At 42.0% G+C, this 20825-nt stretch overlaps 2 protein-coding genes across 6 annotated transcripts in view; one reads left to right on the top strand and one right to left on the bottom strand.

The window, feature by feature from the left end:
• LOC117994453 (E3 SUMO-protein ligase ZBED1-like) overlaps positions 1-20825 on the bottom strand; it is a 318547-nt gene that overhangs the window by 106246 nt on the left and 191476 nt on the right. The window lies entirely within an intron of this gene.
• LOC117994447 (uncharacterized) overlaps positions 1-20825 on the top strand; it is an 81867-nt gene that overhangs the window by 30197 nt on the left and 30845 nt on the right. For all 5 annotated transcript variants that reach the window (XM_069507516.1, XM_069507515.1, XM_069507517.1 and 2 more), the window contains one exon: positions 14840-15064. In XM_069507516.1, coding sequence (XP_069363617.1) covers positions 14983-15064 — 82 coding nt within the window. In that variant the 5' untranslated portion in view covers positions 14840-14982. The remainder of the gene's footprint in view (positions 1-14839; positions 15065-20825) is intronic.

Here is a 20825-nt window from a genome sequence, read left to right as displayed (position 1 = left end):
ACTAAGCGTCAAGCTTGTGCTAGGAGTAGGTACGACAATAGTGCAACGGGCGGGGTTTGAACCGCCGACCTTTTCGGTTTTCAGTCCACTCCTTTACCCGTTGAGCTATTGAGGCTTAAATATAATTGGTAGATTTTATTTAAGTAGCTAATTTTTTATCATTTACATAATTTTATCATATCTGATGGACGTGGGAGCAGTGGCCAATGGCTCCCTCGTTTCTCAATACCAAATTCAGCACAAAAAATCTGCTTATAGTCCCCCGACTGATTGCAGATAATGACAAGGAAAAAAAATTTTTTTTTACATAATCTTCGATTGTGCAAATCCACGCGGACGAAGTCGCGGGCATCAGCTACTCAATAATAATTAGGCATGTTAAAGAGGCTGATGAAAATCCTTTTACTCATAAGTAGAGCACAAAAAGAAGTTCAAAGAAAAAAGTGGCCTGTCCCTGATAGGGCAGGCCACTGGAAGCCACCATTTCAATATAACGCTAATTATCCTTGACACGGCTCAGCGGGGTGCGTCTGCTCATTAAACGGATGGTCTTTGGGCCCGCCACAACTGAGCACCAAAAACCAAATCGATGTGATTTTTCGTATGAATTTTTAAAAAACCTAAATCCTCGCGGCCGAAGTCGCGAGCTACAACAGTACTACAGTATTTATAATATCAGTAGCCTATCCAGTGCTAAGGTAATTAAAAATAATTACACGAAACGACAGATTAAAAATTTCTTTAAATAAAAAAAACCCGGCCAAGTGCGCGTCAGGCTCGCACACTGAGGGTTCGTACTACAGTCGTATTTTTTCGACATTTTTCACGATAATTCAAAAACTATGATGCATAAAAATAAATAAAAATCTGTTTTAGAATGCACAGGTAAAACCCTTTCATAATGATACCCCACTTGATATAGTTATCTTACTTCGAATATTGAAAATACTAATTATTAGTTCATGGCCACAATTTAATTTTTTTTGTGTGATCTAACCCTAAATTCACGGTTTTCAAAAATTTCTCCTAAAGCCAGCTATAAGACCCACCTACCTGCCAAATTTCATGATTCTAGCTCAACGGGAAGTACCCTGTAGGTTTCTTGAGAGACAGACAGACAGAGACAGACAGATAGACAGACAGACAGACAGACAGACAACAAAGTGATCCTATAAGGGTTTCGTTTATCCTTTTGAGGTACGGAACCCTAAAAATCCGGCTTATACCACTAAAGGCCTTTTGCGGAATGCACAGCCTGTCGACTTGTCGATAAAAATAAAATTATTAAAAAATAAAAATGAGGTCACGAAAATCGGTGAATTAAAAAAATCTCGAGGCCCTTTTACCGCTCGAACGAGCTCCGCCCTGCGGCCCCGCCTACGCGACGGTCTGCAAATTAATAAACCACTTTTTTTGGCTCCATATTGGTAGTTAACTTACCTACCGACTCTTTGCTCTCAATGTCTCAGTATTTTTAGGGTTGGGCAGCACCGTTCGTCAACCAAAATATAAATAAATCTATATATATAAAAGGAAAAGGTGACTGACTGACTGACTGACTGATCTAGCAATGCACAGCTGAAACTACAGGACGGATCACGCTGAAATTCGGCATGCAGATAGCTATGATGACGTAGGCGTCCGCTAAGAAAGGATTTTTGAAAATTCAACTCCTAAGGGGGTAAAATAGGGGTTTCAAATTTGTATAGTCCACGCGGACGAAGTCGCGGGCATAAGCTAGTAAATAAATAAAATAAAAATCTTTTTTATTCAAATAAACTTTTACAAGTACTTTCGAATAGTCGGATGCATCTACCACTGGTTCGGAATGCCTTTCCTACCGTGAAGAACCAGCAAGAAAGTCGGCGGTTGCTCTTTTCAAATATTTGATATAGGTACAAGATTATGCCATGTATACGAAAGTATATTTTGCAGTCTTGTGCGTTGCTGGAACGAGCTGCAGGTCAAATCCACGCTCTTTTATCATTTAGTAAAGCAGGTCAGGAGGCAGCGCTCCATGTTTCTGGTGCGCTTCCGAGGCGGGTTGGTAGTAACCAGGTTAGCGATGGGACCCGCCTGCCAGTTCGTGGGGGGTAAACCTGGCGGGGGCGTGCGGACTAACCAGTAGTCGTCCAATAACTCCACCTGTCCCAACGTCATCCTAAGCCGTGGTCCGAGCCGAGAGTTTTGTTTTCTAAAAATAATATTAGCAAGTGGCCCTACCGCGGTTGTTTGACAGCTACAATGTCACGATCGCAATCATCTCTGATTGGTTAATGCTCGCTCACTATTGGCCACAATGCATTGTTGCTCATTGTTGCAACAAGAATCGCACAAATTCAGCCAATCAGAACAATTGAGATTGTAATAATGATTGATGCAGGTTTTAGACAATCGCCCTGGCTTATTGGTGACAAATGTTCCCCTTTCCCCTCCAATTAAGCGTAAAGCTTGTGCTAGGAGTGGGCACGACAATAGTGCAACGGGTGGGATTTGAACCGGCGACCTTTTGGTTTTCAGTCCGCTCCTATCGTTGAGCTATCGAGGCTCAGTATGATTCATCTCCACTCAGTGGTATTCACTGAAGCAGAGCGGAGACGAGATGCGGGAATAACGAAATTCTATTGGTTGTTTAAATCACATCTCCTCTCTTCTCCTCTCGTCTCCACTCTGGTAGAGTCCGGGCCTTATGCTAAGCAACTGCCTAAGCTTGGCGATGGGGGGTGTCCGACTATTAGGCGTCTATAGGTGGTGGGTCTGTGCTTAAAACGCACATAATAATATTAACTCCGAAAAGTTAGAGATGCGTTCACGGGATCGAATCCCCAATCTCCTGAATAGAAGACCGTTGCCTTAACCACAGGGCTATCAGCGGTTTTATCTTACCGGTTTTAGTTTTTGAATATCGATAGTCTTTTAATTTTCGAAACGGTTTACGTGTTTATCATTTCCTGAGCCAGATACATAAAAGTAACACGACTTCAAAACTGGTTAAGTGCGTGTCGGAACACGCATGAGGTAGGGTTCCGTAGATAATCAATCAATCAGCCTGTTTGCCTCCACTGCTAGACATAGGCCTTCGGCCGTGGCTAGTTACCACCCTACCGACAAAGCCGTGCCCGCCAAGCGATTCAGCGTTCCGGTACGATGCCGTGTAGAAACCAAAGGGGTATGGGTTTAATAAAAACTGCCATACCCCTTCCAGGTTAGCCCGCTTCCATCTTAGATTGCATCATCACTTACCGCCAGGTGAGACTGCAGTCAAGGGATAACTTGTACATCTAAATATATATTAAAAGGAAAAGGTGACGACTGACTGACTGACTGATCTATCAACGCACAGCTCAAACTATTGGACGGATCGGGCTGAAATTTGGCATGCAGATAACTATTATGACGTAGGCATCCGCTAAGAATGGATTTTTGAAAATTCAACCCCTAAGGGGGTGAAATTGGGTTTTGAAATTTGTGTAGTCCACGCGGAGGAAGTCGCGAGCATAAACTAGTCTAAATAATAAAAAAAAGTTTAAAATGGCTGTGACACACAGATAGATGGACGAATCTAGATAATAAGGTTTTCTTTCTTGTTTTCCTGCGGAATCCTAAAAATGCATTGAAAACGTCAATCAAACGGAAAACACTTGACTAGTCATGCAAAACGGCAAAAACTGTTTATTTAACATCCATCAACGCTTTCCCAGTACATAGCTGCTTTACTACATTTTACAACTGTATTATAATATAATTAATTTATGTATGTATTTTCTTTACTAGCTGATGCCCGGGACTTCATCCGCGTGGAATTAGGTTTTTAAAAATTTCGTGGGAACTCTTTGATTTTCCGGGATAAAAAGTAGCCTATGTCACTCTCCAGGTCTTTATCTATACCTATACAAAAAATCACGTCAATCCGTTGCGCCGTTGCGACAAACCAACAAACAAACACACTTTCGTATTTATAATAAGGGTACTGATGTACTGATTGCACCGTAAAACACAAATGACAGGTAACAAAAAGATTTTTAAAAAGTAGGCACAAGAAGGGATTTATAATTATGATGCCATTTTGAACTAGTACTAGCTTATGCTCGCGACTTCGTCCGCGTGGACTACACAAATTTCAAACCTCTATTTCACCCCCTTAGGGGTTGAATTTTCTAAAATCCTTTCTTAGCGGATGCCTACGTCATAATAGCTATCTGCATGCCAAATTTCAGCCCGATCCGTCCAGTGGTTTGAGCTGTGCGTTGATAGTTCAGTCAGTCAGTCAGTCACCTTTTCCTTTTATATATTTAGATGAACTCGTAACACGTGTACATAAATTACGCGACAGGTCGAGATAGCAATCGGGGTGGGGACGCTCCGCACACCCGCACAGCCCCCGCTCTGACCCTCGGGGTGATTTACTATCTCAGTGTCTAACGATGAATGATAGCCACCGAGCACATTTGACATTGGTTGGCTGTACATTTCTGCTCCACTGAGTGACATTAAAATAATTTTTCGTACAAAACCTTCAGTGGATTAAAAATAAATGTCAAATGAGCTCGGCGGCTATCGTTCACTGTTAGAAACTGAGTTAGCGAATCACCCTGCTTATGCGGGCGAGCGCAGGTGACGTGCGGGTGTGCGGGGCGTAACCTCGACTCATACACCAATTGCCATCTCACCATCAAACGGCGTGGAAAAGCGTCGTAAGGAAACCGGCATGTTTTTTTTATCGCCGGGAAATGCGTTTACGCATCCCCCTTGCTGCAAGCCAGCCAGCCACCCAACCAGCCAGCCAACTGGCTGGAATGTATGTAGAATAGAATAGAATACCCACCACCTCCCATGGCCCCACCAACCTCGCGGTTATATGGGCCGAAACGCGGGAGGGCGCCCGTTCGGTACTTGCTCGGTGGCTCTTTCCCGGGGCGCCTTCTTGACTCCCTACAAATTCTTTCTTTCCTGTCCTTGTCCCTAATTGGTCTTTCTCCCCTTTCTGGGGCAGACGTACACAACACGCAGATCCCCGCGTGCCCCGCGGTCCGGATCCTTCCTCAAACACCCACTGGTCCACGATCACGGTCCGAGCTGTTCCGCCTCTTGTGCCAGTGGTGCGCGAACTCCCGTAGCTTGCCGAAGTTTACCGCCGAAGCAACGAGGTCCTGGTAGTAAACCGGACCCTCTTCCTCGCGAACAATCCCGTCCAGCAGGGCGCACCGGAGGTCCTCGTACAGCGCACACTCCCACAAGAAGAATAGAATAGAATAGAATAATGTTTATTCGAGGTATATAGGTGGTACATGGTGTAGGCAATATCGTCCTGTACAGCAGTGCAACACCTCGAACAGGTAGGCCACTCAGCTTGTGTTGAGACGTTCGGGCCCCTCAGACACAAACATCTGAGGTACTAGACGCCCCAACGCTGATTTTCAGTGACCGCCTTTTATACTACCCAAACGTCCTATACCCTGTAAAACCCAGCGGCGCTCCTGCGCGTCGCCTGACGACTGGGTCACGGGAACATCGAAGCAACCAACCGCGACGTCCGCCGAGGTGGATCCTCCACCGGGGACCCACTCACGAGGTCTCCACCACACATCCGAGGTGCACCAACGATGTGCGCCTCCCCGACCCCCCCGGGGACCCAACGGGCGACAACGCGATTCCGCGCACGTCACCCGCGTCCCATCCCTCGCCTCGTCCACTGAGACCTCTGCTAGTCAGAGGGACACTCGGAGAAACCTACCAGGTCATTAGCCATGGCCAACAATATCCCTGAAGAGAAATCATTAGTCATGTTACCGGAGTTTACCGGCCCGAATACCGCTCTTCCCCTCGGACGTCTCCAAAAGGGACCAGCAGCACCCAGGCACACTCGGAGGTTATTATACCTGGCTGGCACCCCAAACCTGCATGCCTGAGAGTTCATATTTGTAATAATGTTAGGATTCGGATTTTGTAAATAAGAATTCCAGGGGGGTCTTCAGAAAGTAGGGTCAATAAAGATTCCGATTTTTCCTATCAAAAAAGTCATAGTACGTAAGTAGGTACTCATCCTTATTTTTTGGTAAAAAAATCAGGCAATTAGTTTGTGTGTTAGTTACTTCACGGTACCTACATTTTAACTCCCAACCTAAATCGGTTCAGTTATTGCGGCATGAAGGAGTACCTAACAAACGTACAAACTGTCATATTTATAATATTATTAGGATTCGGATTGTATGATTGAGAGGTCCAGGGAGGTCTTCAGAAAGTAAGCTCAATAAAGATTTAAAAATTTTTCTGTCAAAAAGTCAGTGGTAAGTAAATAAATTAAGTAGGAGCTTAAGTACGTACTTTTTAGGGTTCCGTACCTCAAAAGGAAAAACGGAACCCTTATAGGATCACTTTGTTGTCTGTCTGTCTGTCTGTCCGTCTGTCTGTCAAGAAACCTACAGGGTACTTCCCGTTGACCTAGAATCATGAAATTTGGCAGGTAGGTACATCTTATAGCTGACATTTGGGGAAAAATCTGAAAACCGTGAATTTGTGGTTAGGTACATCACACAAAAAAAATTAAATTGTGGTCATGAACTAAAAATTAGTATTTTCCATTTCGAAGTAAGAGAACTATATCAAGTGGGGTATCATATGAAAGGTTTTCACCTGTGCATTCTAAAACAGATTTTTATTTATTTTTATGTATCATAGTTTTTGAATTATCGTGCAAAATGTCGAAAAAAAACGACTGTAGTACGGAACCCTCATTGCGCGAGCCTGACTCGCACTTGGCCGGTTTTTTTTTTTGGTTATAGAAATAGTCCTGCCAAGTAATGCCAATTGTTTTGTCAGTGTGTAAACGCGTCTTGCGATCCAGCGTGGATCAAAGTGGGCCGCTGTCGCTATCGCATCGAGTTTTTTGTCCAAATTGACAGCACATGCTTTAACCGGCAGGCAATTTACTGCGAAATTTATTCAGGCAGACGCATTGGAGCCACGAAACCGTCGCAATTGTTATGTCAATCTTTATCGGTCGTACGATAAGTGGATTGACGCCCTTATAAGTTTATAACTGACTTCGGACTTGAGGAGATAAAATTAAAAAAGTAAAATCTGTCAAGATGCATTTTGATCATTAGCAGACTGTGGCCACGCTACGTTAACACTGGTAAGGCCAGTACACATTGGCCCTATTATAATATTCGGCAAGTAGGTACCGACCAGTATGTGAACGTTGTCCGCGAATCCCGTTGAATTTGGGAGTGTAGCTGAAGGGTTGGTGCAATGAAGAACCAGCTACATATAATGATGTTTATTTTACACTTTACAATTGATATGTTATGTACAATACAGACGGGCTCGCGAGCTATAATACAATGCTAGAAGATGTTGACGTGACGAGCGGATGATAGGGAATGTGGAATCTTGTAACGTGCATGACCAGGAGGATTCTCCACTGCGTTCCAAATTTGAATATTGTTGTGTGGCAGCTGCGAAGTTTTCCTAATAGCTGCCAGCCAAGTAACGGTAGAGGTTGCACCTCTACAGGAGTGTGCGCTGTACGAGGACCTCCGGTGCGCCCTGCTGGACGGGATTGTTTGCGAGGTAGAGGGTCCGGTTTACTACCAGGACCTCGTTGCTTCGGCGGAAAACTTCGGCAAGCTACGGGAGTTCGCGCACCACTGGCACAAGAGGCGGAACAGCTCGGACCGTGATCGTGGACCAGTGGGTGTTTGAGGAAGGAGCAGGACCGCGGGGCACGCGGGGATCTGCGTGTTGTGTACGTCTGCCCCAGAAAGGGGAGAAAGACCAATTAGGGACAAGGACAGGAAAGAAAGAATTTGTAGGGAGTCAAGAAGGCGCCCCGGGAAAGAGCCACCGAGCAAGTACCGAACGGGCGCCCTCCCGCGTTTCGGCCCATATAACCGCGAGGTTGGTGGGGCCATGGGAGGTGGTGGGTTGTCCGCGAATCCCGACTAATATTATAAAGGCGAAAGTTTGTGTGTGTGTATGTGTTACTCCTTCTTCCTTCTTTACTCTTGATTTAAAGGTACCCATATTATAATTGGAGGGGAAAACTGACGCTGGAAGAGTGTTCCAAATCGGCGGTTCGAATTAGGCATGAGGAGGCAAATCGCTTCGTATGTATCCGAGGAATTTCGACTACTTACGGGTGCAGACCTTGGCGATGCCTTGCGGTACGATAGTAGAAAGGTGACGGAGGAACCAGGTCGAAAAGTTCTTATTAAATATATTATGCAAAACTTTCCACCACCCACAAAATTGCTTATCTATGTGTCGTTAAAAAATAATAAATGTTTTCAACTTCGAAAAATAGATAAGACGCAATCGTTGCGGCATTTTGAAAAGATAACGCCGAGTCAGAGGTACACAGCGTAGCCCTTATCTGGCGTGGTGATAATTTTTGGAATTTTGTGCGTCTGTCGTCTGTTGTCTGTCACTTAGGTTGGTATTGAGTGCTTTGCCACAGTATAAGCACAGAGTAAGCGTGGTACAGTCATCACCATCATCATGATCAACCCATCGCCGGCCGGCTCACTACAGAGCACGGGTCTCAGTACGCGGCAGAAAAGAATGTACATCAACCTTTAGGAGGAGACCAACAAAACGTCATATTATAGGTATGAGTGACAGAGACAACGCTCTACAAAGCCGAAATGTCATTCTAAAGGCCGATGTACATTATAACTTATATGTGCGGAAATCATAACACAACGTAGAGGCTACGACGTCGCTGGCAGGCGTCAAATGTTACCTACATTTGACGCTAGGTAGCCTATGAATCGCCTATTTTTCTTTTCTTTGGTTTTTTGAAGTTGTTACAAGTTGAACACAGGTCTCCTCTCGGGATGAGAAGGGATTGGCCACAGTCCACCACGCTGGCCAAGTGCGGATTGGCAGACTTCACACACCTTTGAGAACATTATGAGCCTCAGTAGCTCAACGGGTAAAGGAATGGACTGAAAACCGAAAGGTCGACGGTTCAAACCCCGCCCGTTGCACTATTGTCGTACCTACTCCTAGCACAAGCCTGACGCTTAGTTGGAGAGGAAAGGGGAATATTAGTCATTTAACATGGCTAATAATCTTTAAAAAAAAACTCTCAAGCGCAGGTTTCCTCACGAGGCTTCCCTTCGTGAGGAAAGCATCTGTTGCCTCCGCGCGGCACTGCGGCAAATATGAAAGCGTCTTAAACGCCACATACGAAGTAAATCCAAATGTGTGTGTTATGTTAGTGTTTCTCCAAATTATTAAAAAAACGGCAAGCGGCGCAAGTATGCCTCTCTTATAGAGAGTTACATTTTTGTGCCGTTTGCCGTGGAGACCCTGGGGCCATGGAGTCTTAGTGCTAAAAAATTTTTACGAGACATTTCACCGCGATTAATAGCCTCAACTGGTGACAGAAGGGCTGGCTCATTTTTTGCGCAGCGGATCAGCCTGGCTGTCCAGCGCGGAAATGCAGCCAGTATTCTTGGCACCATTCCACGCGGTCATGATTTATATAGTAATTAGATAAGGCTAGCTTTAAGTTTTATTGTATTAAAAAAAAAAAAAAAAAAAAACATACGTCACACTTATTTATTTGTACAGGAGAGGAAAATTTTTGTGTTTGTACCAATAGTAATAAGTCGCTTCGTCCGGCCTCCGCGTATTTATTTGTCCAACTCTAAAAATACTTGATAACGCTTATCGCTAACAGTCGGCGGGGTTTTTAAAAAAAAAATATTTTACTATACGACCTGTTAGGCGCAGCGCACACTGGCAGAGTGCATTAAATCGATATAAAAATGAATCACTAATTAATGTGTTGCTCAGGATGGTTCTTACGGAGAGAAAAATTTAAATAATTTGAATCTACTGTTAGGCGGAACGAAGTTCGCCAGGACAGCTAGTCTTCTATAATATAAAAATGAATCACTAAATGTGTTGCTCATCGCAAATCTCGAGAACAGCTGAACCGATTTCGCTAATTCTTTTTTTATGATATTCCTTGAAGTACGAGGATGGTTCTTACGGAGAGAAAAATGAAAATAATTTGAATCTACTGTTAGGCGGAACGAAGTTCGCCAGGACAGCTAGTCTTCTATAATATAAAAATGAATCACTAAATGTGTTGCTCATCGCAAATCTCGAGAACAGCTGAACCGATTTCGCTAATTCTTTTTTATGATATTCCTTGAAGTACGAAGATGGTTCTTACGGAGAGAAAAAATTAAATTCAACCTCCCCCTCAATTTTCTAAACTCCACCCGAGCGAAGCCGGGTCAGGTCAGCTAGTAAATAAATAAAACTTTATTCAGCTCACAAAACAATACAAAAGAAAAAAATATATGTATAACCAAATGTTAAGTATTACAAAATTAAAACTGGGTAAACTTAAAACTACGAGTTCTGTGTACTTATAAAACGACTTGGCCTGACTAACTGACTCAAGTATCGACGCACAACTTAAACCGATGGCATAGTTTACGATAGTATATGACGACATCAGACGAGTCGCAGGGAGCCGCTGGATTCAGGCGGCGCAAGACCGTGGCGTGTGGAAGTCCCTACAAGGGACCTATCTCCAGCAGTGGACGTCTATCGGATCATGATGATGATGATGTTATCAAAGAAATACGGCTGAATTTAATTAGGTTATTATCAAAATCGTCGCACTCCACTCCGTAGGTATGCGTCAGCCTTTATTGATATAACATATTATATAGGTACTTAAGATAATATTATTCTAATTACTATTTATCTTACAAGTTACATAATGCATCCTTAATGCTATACGCACTTTTCATATTATCGTAGAACTAGCTTACACTCGCGACTTTATCCGCGTGGATTATACAAATTTCAAACCCCTATTTCACCCCCTTAGGGGTTGAATTTTCAAAAATCCTTTCTTAGCGGATGCCTACGTCATAACAGCTATCTGCATGCCAAATTTCAGCCAGATCCTGTAGTTTGAGCAGTGCGTTGATAGATCAGTCAGTCAGTCAGTCACCTTTTCCTTTTATATATTTAGACTAGATGATTCCCGCGACTACGTCCGCGTGGAATTAGGTTTTTAAAAATCCCGTGGGAACTCTTTGATTTTCCGGAATAAAGAGAGAGGAATAAACGCCCCAACGCTCGTCTCCATGAATAATAAAGGTTGTCAAAAATATTATAAAGAGCTTCACTTTAATTTTCTACTGTCGACAATCAGTACCCTTATTATAAATGGGGTTTGTCCTTCAATCACGTCGCAAGTGCCATACCCCTTCCAGGTTAGCCCGCTATCATCTTAGACTGCATCATCACTTACCACCAGGTGAGATTGCAGTCAAGGGCTAACTTGTATCTGAATAAATAAATAAAAAATGTAGCAACGGTGCAACGGATTGACGTGATTTTTAGGGTTCCATACCTCAAAAGGAAAAACGGAACCCTTATAGGATCACTTTGTTGTCTGTCTGTCAAGAAACCTACAGGGTACTTCCCGTTGACCTAGAATCATGAAGTTTGGCAGGTAGGTAGGCAGTGGCGTGCACAGGGTTTGAAGCCAGGGTAGGCACTAGTTAAGTAGGAGCCTGTTCACTGGCAGGTCATAATGAAAAATATGCATTGAGCTATTACAACTGGGGTAAGCAGTGCATTTATGCCTCTATGACCTGCACGCCACTGTAGGTAGGTCTTATAGCAGACATTAGGGGAAAAATCTGAAAACCGTGAATTTGTGGTTACATCACACAAAAAAAATTAAATTGTGGTCATAAACTAATAATTAGTATTTTCCATTTTCGATGTAAGATAACTATATCAAGTGGGGTATCATATGAAAGGTCTTCTCCTGTACATTCTAAAACAGATTTTTATTTATTTTTATTCATCATAGTTTTTGAGTTATCGTGCAAAATGTCAAAAAAATACGCCTAGTACGGAACCCTCATTGCGCTAACCCTGACTCGCACTTGGCCGTTTTTTTTGCAACTGTATCGCTGCCAAAAGTCGCCGTCGCGTCGGCGCGCGATGGGTTTTAGCGAGAATTCCACCGCGCGCTGAATTGTAACAAGCCTTTAAAACTTGAAATTGTGGCGTAAGTAAGTACGCAACAATTGCCTACTTGCCAATACGCCAATACGCCTATACGCCAATACCAACACGTCTCTCAAAAAGTTAATTTTATATTTTTAGTTACTCCTGCGCGTGAACGGGTATGAAAGCTGTAAATTGACGTGACGTGACGTGAATGTCGTTTTGGACGGTTTTGACGTTTTAGTGCAGGAGACGACCGAAATAACTCGCAGGTACAGTCATCATCGTCATCAACCGATAGACGTCCACTGCTGGACATAGGTCTCTTGTAGGGACTTCTACGCGCCACTGTCTTGCGCCGCCTGAATCTAGCGGCTCCCAGCGACTGGGGGGTTTTCCAACGCTGTGTCTTCCGGTGCGAGGTCGCCATTCCAGCACCTTAGAACCCCAACGTCTATCAGTTTTACGAACTATGTGCCCTGCCCATTGCCACTTCAGCTTCGCAACCAGTTGAGCTATGTCGGTTACTCTAGTTCTCCTACGGATCTCCTCACATACGGTGCGCTATACGCGATACAAAAGCGCTATCTCTTTCTAAAGATCAATGTACAATATTTCCTAGTACCAGGCAGGAAATGTAGACCTTAGTGTTATGTGTTGTAGGGTAAGTGTGTGGTGGTGGTGCGTATTGCTTGCCTTTTGGCTGCCTTTTCGTGCACGTTTAGCAGTGGGAGGGCGGGCGGTGCATTTCGCATGCTGCATGTTGCATCATACAGATTCGACCTGTTTCAGCGGATTACAGCAAATTAAGCTTTTGGTTCATTGTATATCATGGACGTCCGCAAAGTAACGCCTGCAACATCATTCAATCAATCTTTTATTTGCTTAAATGTCAACTCACTTGAGTTCATAATAACATTTAAAAACATTAAAAATTCAAAAATTGACTAAACTACAATTCACATAATCACATGACACAATAATCATTACCTATGAGGATGATAAGAACCTATCGTGAGGAAACCATAAAGGTATGAATCCGAACCACGCTGCACGCAGCAGTGCTGCCGCAACAGTGCTGTCACCAGCTGTCACAGTCCTGTCGCGGCACTACTGGTCCCCATACAATCTCTATAAAACCTTATATGACACCTACATTCCGAAGGGCATTCCGAACCAGTGGTAAATTAAAACTACCTGACTATTCATAAGCACTTGTAAAAAGTTTACATTTATAAAAAAACATTCTATTCTATTCTATTCTATTCTATTCTATTCTATTCTATTCTATTCTATTCTATTCGAGCTAGCTCGGAATGTAATGTCATATAAGCTTTTATAGATAGTTTCAATAATTTTGTAAAGTGGTGATAATAAAAAGAATACCCGGCTGAGTTTGTTGTGGGCTCTTCTCAGACCTGGGCGCGTTTGGAACCCTCGTAGCTTTAGTTTTAAGTTTGCGTAATTATCACCACTATATCTTAGAAATCCAACATCTGACCATCAAAAAGCGTTATTAATTACCTATTTTGAATAAATCATTTGACTTTGACTTTGACTTTAGAGATTGTATGGGGACCAGTACTGCCGCGACATCGACAGGACTGTGACAGCTGGTGACAGCACTGATCATACCTTAATGTTCTCACAGGTGTATGAAATCTTCCGATCTGCACATGGCCAGCGTGGTGTACTATGGATTAAACCCTTTCCATTCTGGTTGGGTTTATCATGATTATGACGATACGTAAAAGTTAAATCACCTCACCTTGCTCAATGGTCTGATTGCTCAGCACCAACAATTGGATATTTTCAATATTAGTTTATGTGAATTCTATAAAATATGTATGTTGCTGTAAACATACCGAGAATATTCTTTAATAAATCAAATCAAATCAAATCAAATAATTCCAATAAATATTTTATAATTTCATAATTATTTTGTTAACCATTGATAATAAATTAAATTATTGATTATTATATGTAAAGCTAAAATATTTAATAAATAATAATTTATAATTTCTAAATTTCTGTTCTGGTCTGGTGGGAGGCTTTGGCCGTGGCTAGTTACCACCCTACCGGCAAAGCAGTGCCGTTAAGCAATTTAGCGTTCCGGTACGATGCCGTGTAGAAACTAAAGGGGCATGGGTTTATTAAAAACTGCCATACCCCTTCCAGGTTAGCCCGCTTCCATCTTAGACTGCATCGTCACTTACCACCAGGTGAGATTGCAGTCAAGGGCTAACTTGTATCTGAATAAAAAAATATATAATATATCATGTGGGTACAGTACATATTTTGATTTACCTACAACATTTTGAAGTCGTCTCTTGCACTATTTTTATTATCTCCTGTTACACTTTTATATAAAGTACCTAGATACAGTTTTTATGTACATTAATTACATATCGAAAGCTGACGTACTGTTCGGACTGTTATTATATTATGTATACGCTTGGGGGTACATGTTGGGCAGTTATGGTGAGGTGCTCTCCAAAGTTGTTGGACTACATTTTGCCCCCCATATTAAAGTACATAAAACCCGCCGTTTTGATTTTTAAGAATTTTATGTACCTACTCATAAATACATACATCATTCATACATACATCATTCATACATACATAAATACAAATCAAACACCTGATACGCTCTGTCTTCGCTAAAGTGAGATTTATCAAATTCCTTTCTTAGCACTTAACACTTAAGTTTCTTACCGGTTCTTCTCAGTAGAATTTACTTTCCGAATCGGTGGCAGTGCCTGAACTCTAGATGTAGCTCATGCGCCTCGAGTTGACCTAAATAAAGACCTAATAATAATGTATGTTTGTCCTGTTGTTCCAGGTAAAGGAAAACCACCGAAAGGAGTACATTCCAAGAACCTTAGTACCTTAATATATTCGTATTATACCTACAAGTTACAACTATATAGTTGGATCGACCAAATTATACACTGATACCAAAGTGCTACTAGATAATAAGTGACGATGGTGCCTCAACAGTACTGCCTAAGATGGAAGCACCACCACTCCAACGTCCAGAGCATGTTTGCTCAACTGCTGGAGAAAGGTGAGGTTCTGTTTTATACACTGATACAAAGTATCTCGCATATGAAGGGCTCCGTACTGTTAGCGACTAGATTTACTGATGCATGAATTCGATGCACGACGTACCAATAAGTAGAATAGAAAATCCCACGGTTCGCCGTTTGGTCAAAAAAACCGGCCAAGTGCGAGTCAGGCTCGTGCACTGAGGGTTCCGTACTACAGTAGTATTTTTTCGACATTTTGCACGATAATTCAAAAACTATGATGCATAAAAACTAATAAAAATCTGTTTTAGAATGTACAGGTGAAGAACTTTCATATGATACCCCACTTGATATAGTGATCTCACTTCGAAAGTTGAAAATACTAATTACAATTAGTTCATGACCACAATTTAAATTTTTTGTGTGATCTAACCCTAAATTCACGGTTTTCAGATTTTTCCCCAAATGTCAGATATAAGATGTACCTACCTGCCAAATTTCATGATTCTAGGTCAACGGGAAGTACCCTGTAGGTTTCTTGACAGACAGACAGACAGACAGACAACAAAGTGATCCTATAAGGGTTCCGTTTTTCCTTTTGAGGTTCGGAACCCTAAAAAGGTACGTTTCAAGTGCGGTTTAAAATTATTGACTCTGCTTGACTAAATGAATTATTGTGTTACTTTTAGAATTTTGAAAGTAGTTTAGAGTTATTTAGAAGGCAGTAGGCACTTATGTTTTAGATTTATTAAGCGTTTGACGGGACTGGAGGCCAATTGAGAACAAAAACAAAGTTTAAATTTATGTTAGTTTAGACGGACCGACAGCGCAGGCTTAGTAATAGGATCCCAATTGGCACCCCTCGCGCACGGGACCCTAAAAACCCGGCCATGTACGGGTCAGACTCGCGCACCGAGGGTTCCGTACTACACCTACAGTCGTATTTTTTCGACATTTTGTACGATAAATCAAAAACTATACACAAGAGAAATAAATAAATATCTGTTTTAGAATGTACAGGTAAAAAGCCCTTTCATATAATATGATACCCCACTTGGTATAGTTATCTTACATTGAAAATTGAAAATACATACATTTTTTCCTGTTCATGAACACTTTTTTTTGTGATATAACCACAAATTCACACTTTTCGGATTTTTCCCTTTACGTTTGTTATAGGACTTACCTATCTACCAAATTTCATAATTCTAGGTCAACTGGAAGTACCCTTGAACCTAAAGTAGAATGAACCTAGATAATGGCAAGACAAACGGATATAATGTTTAGTTTTGAGCATACAATATCAAATAATGTAGTAATCACCCTCCTACGTTTGCATGAAGAAAGCACCGAACTGCGCCCTCTTAAATAATTTGATTCGATCATAATATTGTGTCTGTTTTTCACTGATCATTTTAGCTAATCTACATTTTTTAAAAGGTCACACTGGCTCCACGTTTCCCAATAGATAGGTAGATTTACTAACATTTTCGAGATTTTTTCAAAATTGTCTATAATTTATTCGATAATCTTGTAAATATGTGTTTTTACTGGTAATCCGATCTCGTTTTTATAAAGGTCACGCTGGTTCCATGCTCGCGCAATTAAGTTGGTATTTTATTAAAATTATGGCGATTTTTCCAAAATTATTAGTTTTTGATTGAGATTAGAATTTGATTTCATCTCGGTCCGAAATCATATTGACTGTTTTATTAGCATTTAAATTAATGTTCTTGTTAGATGTCTTCAATAATTGCTTTTTTATTAGGCTGGGAAAAATATTTTGGTATTTTGGACGAGTCTAGATTTTTGTAAATTAGATTATAGTGAATTGATTAAAGAACAAGATCGACATATATTATTTTTCGCACGTGTATATTTTAGGACTTTAGCTACCACTCTACCGGCAAAGCCGTGCCGACAAGCGATTTAGCGTTTCGGTACGATGCCGTGTATAGAAACTAAAAGGGGTTTAATGAAAAAAAACTGTCATTGGTTGGCCCGCTTTCATCTTAGACTGCATCATCACTTACCAATACATACATATACATAAGGTGTGATTACAGTCAAGGGTTAACTTGTATCAGAATAAAAAATAAAAAACCTAGGTACTCGCACTTACTACTTTAGATAGATTGCCATCTCAACCTGTCGCGGACAATAACTGTGTAGGCCTTGAAATTAACGATTGTTTCATTGATCACTCTTACTAACCACTCTGTACCTAGGTCTCTCTCTCTCTTCTCTCTCTTTCTCTTCTCTCTCTTTCTCTTCTCTCTCTTTCTCTTCTCTCTCTTTCTCTTCTCTCTCTTTCTCTTCTCTCTCTTTCTCTTCTCTCTCTTTATCGTTATCCCCGTTGCTGAGAATCGCGAACCCTTTATTGATTTAAATAGGTATTTAATAGATGATGCTACGTTCGCGTGGATTTTGGTTTTTTAAAATCCCGTGACAACTCGTTAATTTTCCGTGATAAAAAGTAGAAACCTCTAGAAATATGTACATATTTAGTGCATGCCGTAAGTCTGTTAAACATAAAATTGTTCTGTGTATGTAGGTATTTTCCTATTCAAGGATACCGAAATCTGGGCCGAATTAATATTAATGTACGAAAGAGGAAGCCATCAATTTGATCTGCATCTGAGGTTCAAGGCACATTGATGTAGAGTTGAATGAAGCGACGCGGAGTGTCTTTTTGCAGTACATCGTGTATAATTTTTTTTTCTTAGCTGTCTTAAACGATAATAAATCGCAAAAAACCTCAAGAAAAACGTGTAAACGAGTCGTGCTAGACTTCCAAAAGTTTTCTTTTTAACATGACGTGTTGATCTCTTAATTAAGGAAACAACTTAATTAAGGAATTGTCAATCAAATGATTGAAATGTACCTCGTGTGAAGCAAATCCTACGGGATACGGGCGTCCGTCACACACAGCACAATGAGAACAAGCTCAGAAACGAAGACAGCTTTTAGAAAAGACGTGTCGCTTTAACTCTGCCTCAATATACCTTTACCCTTACTCATAAAGGTCTGTACGCACCTAAGCTGCGCTGCGCGTCACTGCACGTCGCGGCACAGAGCGTCAAAATATTATTTCTATCATTTTGTATGGCGCATATCGCACTAAAGCGGCGCTGCACAGCGCTTCACCGCGCGTTGCCGCGCGTCGCGGCTAGGAGAATATTGTGAAGCGCAGCGCAGCGACGCGCGGTGCAGCGTCGCTAGTGCGACATACCCAGCGGCGCGTCGCCTTGCTTCAGAATGCGTACGGCGCTCGGATAAGATACACGCGCATCGAGTTAAGTATTTAATGTATAGGCGTGATAGACCTCAAAATAAATAACGTAGTTTTAATTTTTGGCTCATGACGGGGTCTTAAAAGTATATCCTCAAAATTCCCAACCCCTAGGATGTCGGCTTCCACCCTTTCTCTCTTCAATGTCGCTCATCTTGCGACGTTGTTGTTCGTACGCGATCGGGCATAGAAGTGACGCGCAAGTGACGCGAGCTGCCGCGTACTGCAGTTGTAGTGCGGTAGGTACCGTGAGCGGCCTGAAGTGACGCGCCCTGCAGTCGGACTGAAGCGACGCGCAGCGCAGCTCAGGTGCGTACAGATCTTTAAGCTGAGCATACATGACGTTATAATATTAGGTATATACCAACAAAACCTTTATGTATATAAACTTTATACTATACTTTGTAAATGGTTTTGTCTTTAAAGTCTGGTGGGAGGCTTCGGCCGTGGCTAGTTACCACCCTACCGCCAAAGCCGTGCCGCCAAGCGATTTAACGTTCCGGTACGATGCCGTGTAGAAACCAAAGGGGCATGGATTTATTAAAATTGGATTTAAGAAAAATTTACCCACCCAATTTGGGTGGGTTCCACAGTCCTTCTATTATGACGAATCTATCCTTGATCAAAACCTTGGCCAAAACCCTTCTCATTCTGAGAGGAGACCCGTGCTCCGTAGTGAGCCGGCGATGGGTTGATACTTTTATTAGGGTTTCAGATCACGGTAAGTTGAGAGATCACGGAGAGATGCGTGTAGCGAGAGAGGGCCACTATACGACTACTACGGCGGCGGTTACGCACTTATCCGATCTGAGTCCGTGCAAATACGTTCCTTTCTGTTTTGTATGGGAGCTTGTGTCATATGTCGTAGATAATCGCTGGTATTCTCACGGATGACGGATATAACTCGGGTGACGGAAGTGCAGCAGTGCGTAATCGCTCTACGTCAGTTAACTAAATATAAAATAAAATTTTGACGACCTCCCTGGCGCAGTGGTGAGCGCTGTGGTCTTAATAGTGGGAGGTCCCGGGTTCGATTCCTGGCAGGGGTTTGGAATTTTATAATTTCTAAATTTCTGGTCTGGTCTGGTGGGAGGCTTCGGCCGTGGCTAGTTACCACCCTACCGGAAAAGCCGTGCCGCCAAGCGATTTAGCGTTCCGGTACGATGCCGTGTAGAAACCAAAGGGGTATGGGTTTAATAAAAACTGCCATACCCCTTCCAGGTTAGCCCGCTATCATCTTAGACTGCATCATCACTTACCACCAGGTGAGATTGCAGTCAAGGGCTAACTTGTATCTGAATAAAAAGAAAAAAAAAATCTATATAACTGTCCGAAAAACAGAAAAGTGACAGTCGCCCTAACTGCACCCATTAGTACCCTTATTATAAATGCGAAAGTGTGTTTGTTGGTTTGCCCTTCAATCACGTCGCAACGGTGCAACGGATTGACGTGATTTTTTTGCATGGGTATAGATAAAGACCTCGAGAGTGACATAGGCTTTTTATCCAGGAAAATCAAAGAGTTCACGGGATTTTTCAAAAAACTAATTCCACGCGGACGAAGTCGCGGGCATCAGCTAGTTTATAATATTAGTATGGATTAGAATACAAATTGAATAAATTAGTAGATGACAAGTCCAAAAAAGATTCCCATCGCTCAATTCAAAACTCGTTTCAAAAAATCCAAAAATAAAGAAACTAGTTTCCGTTCTCATCACTGCAATGGAGATATATACAAGTACGCTGGAAGAGGTGTCTTCTTATTATTATAACGTAAACTAGCGACCCGCCCCGGCTTCGCATGGGTGCAACGTAGATACTAATGTGGTGTCATTGCCTCGGAAACTCTCAAATGAGAGGATTTTTTTCCGACCTAATTCATATCACTTAAATTTCTCTAGGGATCTTTAATTTTTTGAGAATTAAACTATAGCTATAAACCTTCCTCTTGAATCACTCTATCTATTGGTGAAAACCGCATTAAAATCCGTTGCGTAGTTTAAAAGATCTACGCGTTCATACATACATACAGACGCGAGAAGCGATTTTATTTTATACTATGTAGAGATAACGGATAGTCGTGGAGGTCTCACGACTCACGCAACTCATGGGTCGAAATATCGGGACAGTACGCGGCCGAAAGTAATGTACATCGACCTTTAAAAGATAGCAGATTTGTAGAGCACTGTCTCTGTCGTTGAGATGACAAAACGTCATATAGAGCGACAGAGACAAGGCACTACAAAGCCGAAATGTCATTCTAAAGGCCGATGTACATTACTTTCGGCCGCGTACTATAATTCAAAATCATCATATCAACTGTGGTATGTAATATGTATACGTTATCTTTTTATTTATTTATTCAGATACAAGTTAGCTCTTGACGGCAATCTTACCTGGTGGTAAGTGATGATGCACGCGGGCTAATCCGGAAGGGGTATGGTAGTTTTTATTAACTCCATGCCCCTTCGGTTTCTACCGAAACGCTGAATCGCTTGGCGGCACGGT

Source organism: Maniola hyperantus, chromosome 26 (assembly GCF_902806685.2).
Source record: "Maniola hyperantus chromosome 26, iAphHyp1.2, whole genome shotgun sequence".
NCBI lineage: Eukaryota > Metazoa > Arthropoda > Insecta > Lepidoptera > Nymphalidae > Maniola > Maniola hyperantus.
Note: the sequence above shows the minus strand (reverse complement) of the source record. Positions and strands in the feature narration are given on the sequence as shown.